The sequence below is a fragment of the Poecilia latipinna genome, unplaced genomic scaffold (genome assembly GCF_001443285.1).
Source record: "Poecilia latipinna isolate Pla-1442-1.1 unplaced genomic scaffold, P_latipinna-1.0 Scaffold499, whole genome shotgun sequence".
Lineage (NCBI taxonomy): Eukaryota > Metazoa > Chordata > Actinopteri > Cyprinodontiformes > Poeciliidae > Poecilia > Poecilia latipinna.
Window position 1 is genome coordinate 475,881 of NW_015113115.1, and position 11,407 is coordinate 487,287.

Below are 11,407 nucleotides of genomic sequence, written 5' to 3' on the forward strand. Positions count from 1 at the left end.
TTCGCGTCCCGAGTGTGTTCTGCATGTGGGTTCGTAGTGTAAATGCCAAGATGACACTCTGCACTTAAAAAAGTATGAAAGAAACTAAAACTACTACTATAACTAATTCAAACTAAATGATATTTAACCAATAAAAACTAGCCAACACACTCTAAAAACTGACTAAAACAAACTGAACTGGACAAACAAAAAGGGACGACGAAGCAAAACTGAACCATAACGAAGAGCCCAAAACTTTTAGGACCCCCGCATCTTCAAGGCACGTTGTACGTGCATGGCTGCAGCTCCATCCTGTCATTTGGTACATAATAAAACGCATCATGTGGATGACGCTCGTGTTGACGCTCAGACGTGTTGCTTCTCCCTCCCACTTGTTGATTTGAGTCCATAGCTTCCCCTGTAAACAGGCTGAGATGGACATTAACTGTAAGCTTCTCCAGCTTACAAACGGAGCAGACAAGGAAGAGGAGCAGATGTGTAAAAGGGATACAGTTTAGATTGTGAGTGGGTTTTTGTGTGTGTGTGTGTGTCCGTGTTTCCATTCTGACTTTTCTTTCACCAGACAATTTTATTTCCCGATGTGGCCCTGGACAGTGATTCCATGATGAAAGACGTGGGAGTAAATCCCTGAGCAGAATAAATTGCTACAATTTGCTTTCTATGTGTATCTAGCTGCGACTTTGTGTCCCACTCTGCACGTTTGACCCCCCCAGAAAAATAGAGCTGACGTAAAACCCATCTCTGCTGAGATGGGTTTTACTGCTATCCAGGCTCTTGCTGGTCCGACACGATGTCATTTTGACGGAATGTCCAAGAAATTTAACTAAGAGTTAAGTAACAGTTCCTTCCTTTTTGTGTGTTTTACCCCCAAAAGCTGGAGTTTCTTTAAGCAGGCTCCATTTTTAAAATTTTTTTTATTTTTTCTTGTGTCAGCTATATCGGAGCATTAACTACCATGAAGATTGTTAAAGAGCAGGGCTTGTTTCAGCACACATGGTCTGTATCAAATGCATGCGGAGGACACAGCTGCAGTGATGCCTGCACTGTGAAAGTGAAAACCAATTAGGGTAGTTAAACCGAGTCACCGACTTTCGGGCCATGGGTTCCGCTGGGTTTTTTGGCCAAACCATTTCTGTATCAGATTTTTACGCACCGGCCCGAGTCTGCCGAGCTTTTTACGACACTCGTAGATTAACCCCCGGGTAATGATGCTGCTGCCCTGGAGCTCCAGGACAGATAATGGGTCCGTTTGTTGATCAGAAGCGAATTAAAGACGGGAACAGGATGTTACTTGGATTTTAATAACGGCGTTAAAAAAAAAAATAAAAATGTCTTTGTTCTTCGAAAGTGTGAGTTTAGACTGAGTTGTAAATTCAGGTGAAATATGTGCTTCTAATTTTTAACGCTGATAAACAGGATGCAAGATTTTAAAGAGAATAAAGCAAATGTTGGAGACAGAAAGACATTTGGGCGCGATACCAATAAGGATGACTCAGTTGTGGTACTGAAATTAAGCAGTCCAGTTAAGTTTAATAGACTTAAGGACTTCATGCCAGTTTAGAGTCAATGGATCTGATCTGGGTAAATACTACTGTTTTTAAAGTGCTGCTTTTAATTGCTGTAATGGGGCCTTCAGTTTCTCTGTGTACTCTCCCCCACTTATCTTCAGGCACCTTTAGACAAAAACTTTATATTTGTCACAAAGCTCTGCTTAATGACAACTTCTGCTTTTATGGATTGCTTTTTATAATTTGGTTCCCACGAAAGGAAGAGTTTCTTTCAGAGCTTTTTTGTTTTGTTTTGTTTTTTTTACAAAGCAAGAAATATCTGTGAATTTTGAGCATTATAAAATTCTCCTCAATAAATGAAACACGAGAAGCCGGTCCAGAATGAATTAAAATGTGGAATAAACATGTGTTCTCTTTAGTACTTTTTCTTTTTTTGCAATAAAAGAATAATATACTTTTTATTTGCCTTTTATAGACTAATTAACTAACTAACTAACTTCGATTAATTTATAATTTATCGACTACTTGTTCTTATTATACCTGGGGAACCAATATTTGGTTTTGTTTTGTTTGAACTGCCTTGTTGCTGAAAATGTGCTGCATTAATAAATTACCTTACATTACCTAACACAAGCATAGCAAGCTGATAGTAGCTGGTTTCTTAGTGGGGCTATCTGCTGAGGTAGCAGCTTAGCGCATGTCGATCATGCCTGGACTAGCTTTAAAATGGTGTTACTTTAGAAGGGTGGGGTTAGTTCATTCAGTTTCCATTCCATTTCTGGAAACATTCAAATAAAAAAAATATAAATAAATAAATAAATAAATAGTTGGAGAACAGACTGGGCTTCATAGAGTTTGAATGACTACATCATTTAATTTCCCTTCGGGATTAATAAGAAAAGTGTAGGAGCCTTCTCTCAGTCAAGTTTACAGGCCGTGTGCTGAAACATAGGGGGGGATGGAGCGGAGCAGAATTAAACCAAATGCTTCAAGCGGCCAGAGAAAAGCACTGATTGCACTGGCGCTTTCTTTGGATCTCAGTCAGTCAAAGGGGCTTTAAACCACAAACTGAATGACAGAAAACGTCAGCACTCTTTAAACCCGACATTTTCTTTTGTTTGTGAGTTTGTCTGATCTCAGCCTGTGACTACTCCATAGTGAAAATGCTGCGTTTTAGAGCCCGACTATTGCAAACGATCATCATTAACTGCAGGGAAAAGACGCATCGTCTCTCAGCGTTTAGTATTCACTTAACTGATTAGCAGACTCCTGAGTTCAACACGTGCAGCTAAGTCTCTGCCGGTCTTTTTGTTCCAGCTATCCCTGGAAACTTTTTTTTTCCTTCTTCTTTGATGCCTTTAAGTGTTTCAGTTCTGAATTCAAATTGCCCAACAGTTTTTTTTTCTTTTTCCATGTGAAGAATAGAACATAAAAATAAAAGAGCATTTAATGTGAGCATTCTTTGTAATATCCTTAGCTGCCCCATTGTGAGCAGCGTTTTCTGGATTGCTGAATTAAAGCGCATTGCTGAGCGGAGGGAAAGAAACGAACACATGAGATCACGTCTAATCTCTGTCAGATATTAGATTCAAGTGACGTTTCACACGAGAGCCTGAGCCATCCTGACAGCGGGATGCTCACGGTGCAGACAGATTCAGGTGGATACCTGTCTGTCTGATGTGTAAGTTGTGTGTCTTTTATTTTATTTCTCTTTCTTTGAGATGCGCGCACACACACACACACACGCAGATGAAATCAGTCCTTTTTAACATATGATAACAGTTGTAGAAAAAAAGCAACTACTTTTTATTTATTTTTTTTGTAAGTCTTCCTGGTACACTTGATCTAGCTTCCAGAAAGGGTTGTAAAAAATGGATTAAAGAGTTGTGATTCATGGGAACAAACAAATAATCTTAATGTTGCTCTCATGCTGCAGACAGCTGCAGCTCAAGGTTGCGAGGCTACATTCGTGTCCACTCAATCTTACCTGAGATTCAAAACATTAACGTACAGAAGTGGGGCATTCGAACAGTTTCTATGATGCAGATTTAAAGGAAATTAGTTCAGCTTCCTTGCCCTTAAACAGTGATTTTGAAAGCGTGTACACATAGGAATAAAATGTATGTATCCGAATATTTTCACTGGTGATGTGGGATAATTGTTGTTTACTTATGAAAAAACATACATAAATCCTGACAATCACTAAGCTTGATAGCTGTCTACATGACTTACATGAGCGCATTAATGCATCCGTTTACATACTAGTGGTATACCTTCCTCACTAGGATATATTCTGACAGCGGTATATTTCATATTTATCACTTCTGTTTGTGGCTAGCATTAAGCAGCATGGAGTAGATGAATGGGTAAGGATTCAACTTTGAACTCTTTTTTTGTTTGTTTTCAGATTTTTGGTGCATTGAGACATGTGTTACAAGACTTGCAGCTGTATTTGGTTCTGCATAGTGTTGCCACAGAGAGGCTGGATACAAATACAAAACACTCGTCAGATTTTAATAGTTAAAAAGATAAATGCTGAGATACAAAGTATTATTTTCCTTCAGCATTATGCACGACTTTGTGTTACAAACCCCCACTTTGTGTCACAAACCCCCACTACGTAAATCAAAAGGTTTGTGGCTGTTATTAAAAGTTTCAGGGATATAGATGCTTCGGAATGCACTGTCTGTCGTCAATATGTGCCTCATGCTGTGCTGCGACCCCTGCAGGACACCTGTGGTTAGTTTGGGCATTTAACCTTTTTTATTTGCAGCACTGAGTACTGATTTGGGACACCTGGGGATCTGGTAAGGTTCCCAGGTGTCCTTGACCTTCTCTGCTCTCCTCCAAAGGAACGCTGCCACTTTTGCATACATCCTTCGCTCAGGCACACCACGCAGATTTCACCGACTTTGAACCCCAACCTTCATTTCAGTTATGCAGAAATGGTGTGTCTCCCAATGTGTTGTGGACTTTCAGCCCGCATAATAACAGCCGCTCAGTTTTCAACAATCAATGTTTTGAAAACTGAGCAGCCGGAGCCGTGACAAATCGGACCAACCAAGAATTCATGTTTGCCTTCCCTAAATATTCTTCAAGCAGGATGGTAATGATGGGGGGAAGAAGTTGATAAAGAGTTTTTTTTATTCTGCGATTGCCAACCTAATCAACTATTTTAAGGCCTTTCACACATTTCTAGCAGAAATGTCAACAGTTGGGGTTTGGGTGGAAGTTGCTGTACATCTTCACGGACCGGTTAATTTCAGATAATCTTCCACTGTTTTGATGACTACATGTTCTTCGCTAATATTGCTCTTTGTTCATAGAGATTTGTGCTTCACAGTAGCTGCCAGTAACATGATGGATTGTGGTAGTTTTGACTCAACAAAATACCTCATCGACGGCATAAAACTTAACGACCCGCATTGCGCAACAGAAGGCCTTTATTCCAGCTGACTCTTGATTGCCCTGCTGGGCAAGTTGACTTTAAATTGGATGAAAGGTTTCAGGCAACTTCTTGTTCACAATAAAACATTCCAGCATCATTACTCGACTGTGCAGCACGATTATTCAGAGCTGACCTCCACTTCAGGTACTCGTCATCCTAATTACTTGCGGCTGCAGTGCTTTTTTTGTTGTTTTTTGCAACAAAGACACGGCAAGGTAGATTCATTTCGTCACCATGAGTAATGCTTCATACAACACCGGCTAAATGTCGTGTCTCGTAAGTCTTGAGTGTTTGTTGGCCCAGTCGGACTTGTATAACACAGAGAGGACAGGCTAAATATAAGCGGGTGTTGGATTTCAGGAAGCATGAAATGGGTTGGTGTTGAGAGGAAAAGCCTGAAAGCAAGTTGCATCTGCACTCCGCAGCGTGTTCTCTGGGCTCCAGGTTTGATGAATGACTGTCCAGGCCCGTGGTACCGCCCCACTTTCTGGGGTCGCCCTGCAAGAGGTCAAACCTTTGTGGAAGTGACTCGCTGAGTCCTAGCCCGGCTCCAGAAGGAAAATCTCAGGTTCGGTCCGTCTTGATCGCGACATGAACTGCAAAATGGAGCCAAAGCACCAAAAATGTGATTACAGCACAAAAGATAGCTAAACGCCGAGGCCGCCAAGGCAAACAGAGATTGCCGCGTGGGATGCCGTCTTTCGGTTGCTTCAGTCTTTTTGAAAAAACACAGTGTTGACTGAGCGTTAGAAGTGGTAGGATGCGGCTTCACTCAACCCATGTTGGAGCCCATTCTTTTCTCCTGAGGTAATTCAGTGTTTGCAGCTACAGAGGGAGTGGATCCGCTGATGTCACCCCCCTCGCCCCCCAAATTCAGGCTCTGTTTGCAGATTTTGTGATGATCTATTGAGTGTCTGACAGGAAATAACAAGCGTCTGGCAGTGAACATCGGTGCCTAAGTCAAACATCCAGGACTTCTTTGTCAGAAACGTCAGCTTTGAGCGTGATTACTGCTGCAATTGTCAAATTGAGAGTTTTAGGATCTTGGCGTATATGCTCAGAGACATTTCCATATTTACGCCAAAGCCACTGTGTGGGCTGTTTTCATCTTCGCATCTGTGCTTTGAAGCTATTAATAACGACGGCAGCTCCGTCAAATCCCACGCCTCCGAGTGAGGAGGGACGAGAGCCGCGGCCTGCAAGTCGCAGCTCGATGCTGTTGATCACATCGGAGATATTGGCACGAAGAAGCTTGTCTCAAAGTGGAGAAGGTTTGATGTCTGGAGATTGGAGAGCAGCTGTGGAAATTTATCTTCTAATGAACAACTTGAGCTGTAAAAAGTCGTTTTACAACTGTGTGATTACAGACGTGGGCTGGTGGACATCTGGATGAAAACAGGGGAGCACAGTTTAAAGCCTCTGATTCAACCTCGGTCACTAGTAGCATCATTGCCACGCTGTTCATAAAGAACTCCTGTCAGTGACTTTAAACTAGTAGCATATTTTAAATTTGAAAGAGCAAACTAATGTAATGCAAACGCAAACTCTGTGTTTGTCTTGTTAACCTGGAGATGCAGACAAAGACAGGTTGCTCACTTTAGCATCTGATTTTTCCTTGTGATGAAGCATCTAATGTGCAATTACAACATTGTTTTTTTTTTTAAGGTGCCACCTCTTAGCCTCTGGCAGTGGTGTGGAAGCTATTTGTTGCAGTTTCCATGCCAAAAATAGTTGGGTTTTGCATTGAGAGTTATTACTGAAGCAAGACAGACAATTACCTGTTCTGTCTGGGCCGTAAATCTCTGCCGGGTGATTAGCGAAGCAACTGTGCATCTGGCAAACGACGGCTTCGGCCTCACTGACAGAGCAGACACCGAATACCCCGAGGGAGCGGCAAACCCGAATTGTCTGCCAAATGTTTAGCTCGGTAGCGGAGGGGAGGAGGGGGTGGGATGTAGCATAGCACAGGTGCTCAGACAAAAGTCTCATTATCAGCAGCTCTACAGAGCGCCGTTACCTTTTATTTTGCTGCTGTGTCTTCTTCTGCTTTTCCTTTCTGCCAACGGTAACCACGGCCCTGAAGATTGCGTCACCTTACAAAAACGTCTTTGTGTTATATTTGGATCTATGAGGAGTAAGCTCACAATGGTGCATGATTGTGAAGTGAAAAGGGGATTCGTCATTTTTTTATTTATTTTATTCTTTAACAAATAAAAATGAGAAAAGTGTGGTGTGCATTTGTGCTCTGAACTTTCACACAACCCCACTTAGCTTCTGTGACCATCGATTTGGGTCAAGTTGATGCCATTCCAGTCTGATAAATTAATATCCAATAAATTAGAATATTATTGAAAATTTCTTTAATTTCAGTAAATCAGTTAACCAAATGAAACACATTATGCAGATTAATTACACATTAACCTACATACAGCTAAATAGACAGGACAATTAAGATTAAAATATTACATAAGAACAATAAAAAAAAAAGATAATGTGAGCTTAATGAAAGATATGCTTAACAGCTGCCTAATGGTTATTACTTAAAAAAAAAAAAAAAACACTCAATCAAATAAACAAGCCTGACCTGCAGAGTTTAGTGTGCTGAGGGCAGGATTTCACCTCGCTCCCATTAAAACCAGGATCCACGGTGAGTTCTGGTTATCAGTACTGGGTTCCTGTTTGTTCACTAATTTTACCCAGCAAACCTGAGCGGCTTCAGCAGAGCTGCTGGATTTATGCTGAGATTAAACGAAACGCATTTAGACTCTTTACCGAAAGGACAACTTGTGAAAGTTATCGACTGCACTGGATTTTGGTTTAGTGGAGTTTTAGGAGAATGAAATTGCCCAGACTATAAATGCATTGCCACGCTTTTAAGAGAAAACGTTTTTTGAAAACCGTCCACGCTTTTCCTTCCACTTCGGAAATATTCCTTGTTTATGCTGATCTATCACATAAAATCCAATTTCAACACATTAATGCTGGAGGTTGTAAAGTTTTTCAAAATGTGGAAAAAACAAAAAAGGTTAAAACTGTAAATATGCTTCTCTCTCCAGCTGACAAATCCTCCTTTGATTTGTTGAGCCTCCTAGCATTCTAACAGTGGAAGTAAAAATCCTATCGGTGCTTAAAACCGTTGGAGAGCTTCATGTAGGGGTGAACTGCGCCATACAAGCTGTGAAAATTAAGACACGAAAGGTAAAGTTGGCGCAATCACACAACGGTGGCTTTTTCCTCGTACCTCCTGTGCGTACTCATCACTCTATTCGAGTCTGGAAAGTCGGTTTCAGTGAAACATAGTACAAGTGTAGAGCTCTGGAACAACCCAACGAAATCTGACATCTGTGGTTCTGCCGTTTTCTGGGCTGATGTGGAAGAAATGAAATGTAAAACCGAACCCAGAACAGTAGCTTTGAGACTTCAGCTCCGAGGGCCGTCGTGCATGTGGTTGTCATTCTACCTCTTTCCATTTGCAACAACCAAATGTTTGATTTGATACAACCCACCCCCCCCTCTCTCTCTCTCTCTCTTTGACCTCCCCCTCCTCCTTTTCCGTATGCTCGTCGCTGGGAGTAATGGTAGGAAACGGGACTTGGCTGGCAGGCCGGCGGGGAAGCAGGATGGATGGAACTACTGTGGTGAGCGTTGTGGGGATGAAGTCAGTTTCTGTCTCACGTAAAAACCCGAGCAGGCACAAGAGCTTCAGTCCAAGCAAGCCCCGTTTATTTGACAGAGTTATTTTGACACAGACAATCAGATGCTTTTCCTGTCTTCGTTTTGCCGCTGTTTGGAAATGTGTGTGTGTGGCTCTGACAGAGTATTATCCCACTGACTGTAAACTCTCCAGACAGCCATGAGGAGTCTCACACGGGCCCTGTATAAAGGTAAACTCATGTTCAAAAACCTACTGATGTTCTTGGCGCGCCGGGCCCCTTACGTGTGCAGGAAATATTGTGGGCTTGGCTAGAAACGAGTGATGTAAAGGAAATCTGCCACACAGCATGTTGGGGTGGGTTTTATTGCCACTCTGCGCAGGGAGACTTTCATGTCGGCGCGGGCCCTTTGTGAGCTCATGCGCTCTCTCAACATTTCTGCTCCAAATATGAATCTACGTTCATGTTCAGCTCTTTCATTTCTCCAAGATTACGCTCAATGTCACACTGACATGATGTCGTTTACCATTTAAATTACTTGCAAATGAACTTTTCTGCATGCTCCGTCTCTTTTTGTGTGTGTGCGCATTTTGTACTTCCCTGCTTCTATGGCAACAAGTAAATATTGACGTCTTTTTCATTTGTCCACAGCTATTTTGGCAGAAAATCAACACGCTTTGGGGTAAGAATATACTGGCCATGTGGATTGATTCTTAGCATCATTATGTGATCAAGAAGCAGCTGAGGCCAGAAATTTGATATATCATCCGGAAAATACGTCTGGGGTTGTAAAATTGTCTTCAGAGTTGAAAAAAGTGCATGGCAGTAAAATCTATTAAAGGTTTTCAAACGTGTCGCCAACATCTTCATATTGAGTCGCCACGAAGGAGGCATACGCAGTCCATGGGATTACTGAGAGGATTGTGCTCAGAGATCATTTTTATAGTTCACAGTTTTACTGATTCTGGCCAAAAATCTGCTGGAAACTTAAACGATTCAGATTATTGTGACTTCAGAAATGATCCAGCTTCGTTTCTGAAGCTACAGTGCCTTGCAGACGTATCGTTACTCCCTCTGTACTTTCACGCTAAAACCTTTCTGCAGATTTTTAACGAATGGGCTTTGTTCTAAGCCTTTCCACTGGAAGTTCTGGTTGTTGTTCCTGTTGGGCGGTGAAGCTCTTCAATTATTTTTTTTTGCTTTTCTTCCATGTTTATCCAGTATTTAACGTCATTCATCTTCCCAAGAACTCTGAGCAGTTTTCCTAGTCGTTACTGAACGAAAGAGTCACACAAGATGTTGCCACAACCATGTTTCACCATGGTGGTGGTGTTCAGACCAATCTGCTGTGTTAGGTTTTTTCTCCATACATAACATTTATATATAATTGAGCTCATCTGATCAAAGCAGCTTCTTTCATTGCATTTCCCTCCAAGATTTTTTCTTCTTTTTTTTTCTTGCCAATGGCTTACTTCTTTTCCATCTCAGACTTAGGGAGTGGACATAATAGTTGTACAACATCTCTAATCATTCTCCTGTCAAAATATTGACAGGACAATGGAGAATGATTGCTGTGGATCTGGGGAACCTCCAGGTCATAACACAACGGCTGTATTTATTTTGACATTAAATGACGCCCAAAATAGTAAGTTTAAGAAAATTCCTTTTTAGCAGTATTAAGAGTAAAACGAAGCCTTCCTGCGCAAGTCTGCTTGATTCTCATCTCCTCTAAATGCTCCGTCCGGGCTTTCTCCCACTGACTCGGATTCCTTCTGTAGATTTTCAACCTGGTCAGTTAGCGTACAGAAGGAGAAGTTGTGAACAGTGACTATTTTTAGTGTTGTTTTAGAACTGTAGTCTGTCTGTAGTTTTAGCAATGCCCATGGAGAAAATGAACGAAGCCGTTCGGTCCATGTTGGCCACGCATCCAAATATCAAATTAACACTAACAGCCGCCGCGTTTGGCACAGCACTTCTCTCTCTTCCCGGTAAGCTTCATAGTTACTTAACATCAAGGACAAGTGTTAGCGACTGGGTAAAATCTAAAACCTCAACAGAGTCCACGCCTCCAAGAATCAATCGTTTTTCGATTACCAAACATCCAGACCTTCTGTGCCAAGCAAAGCGTAGAACGAGTAGATGTTTTTTTTTTTTTTTTTAAACAGGCTACAGTAAAGGCGGGTGAGTACAAATGTATGCCACACTATTCAAATGTTTAATATAAAAATAAAAGAAAATTGAAAGCCATGTATTCATTTCTTTATAAATTTACGTTGGTCCGTCACATAAAACCAAATGAAAACAGGTCTAAGTCAGTGGTTGTAATGTCACAAAATGCAGAAAGGGTTCATCTGTATTCAGACGCCTTCCGATGCTGCGTCCTTCACCACACGTTTACCGTTAGCTCTGAGTTGCCACATCACAGTTTTACTCAGCTTCCCCCTTCATGGTCAGAGACACACAAGCTTAGACTGTCTGAAACCGAGGCATTACTCATGCTCCTTACTGGTTTGGATTCCAGTTTTAGAAAAGCACTTCTTGTCTTATTTGACTCTTCAGTGGAGAAAATCTCAATTTTACTTTTTTTATTTTTTATTTTTACTGGAGTGTAATGTTCTAAAATGTAAATTTTGCTTTGAATCATTTTGTACTAACTTGCAGAATGCAGAGCTGTATTTCCAAACAGAACAATCACACATCAGTTTGAAAGTGATGTTTTACTCTTTGCAATTTCTATTTTGTTTACGGCCGCCTGCTAAATGTACTCTCTCTCTCTCTCTCTCTCTCTCTCTCTCTCT

The 11,407-nt window shown here is 41.4% G+C and overlaps 1 protein-coding gene across 1 annotated transcript in view; it reads right to left on the reverse strand.

Annotated features, from left to right (window-relative positions):
* LOC106952195 (alpha-1,6-mannosylglycoprotein 6-beta-N-acetylglucosaminyltransferase B-like) overlaps nucleotides 1–4,934 on the reverse strand; it is a 52,074-nt gene extending 47,140 nt beyond the window's left edge. The window contains exon 1 of the mRNA XM_015040174.1: nucleotides 4,902–4,934. Within this exon, the coding sequence (XP_014895660.1) occupies nucleotides 4,902–4,934 (33 nt within the window). The remainder of the gene's footprint in view (nucleotides 1–4,901) is intronic.
* Between the last annotated feature and the right edge of the window lie 6,473 nt (nucleotides 4,935–11,407).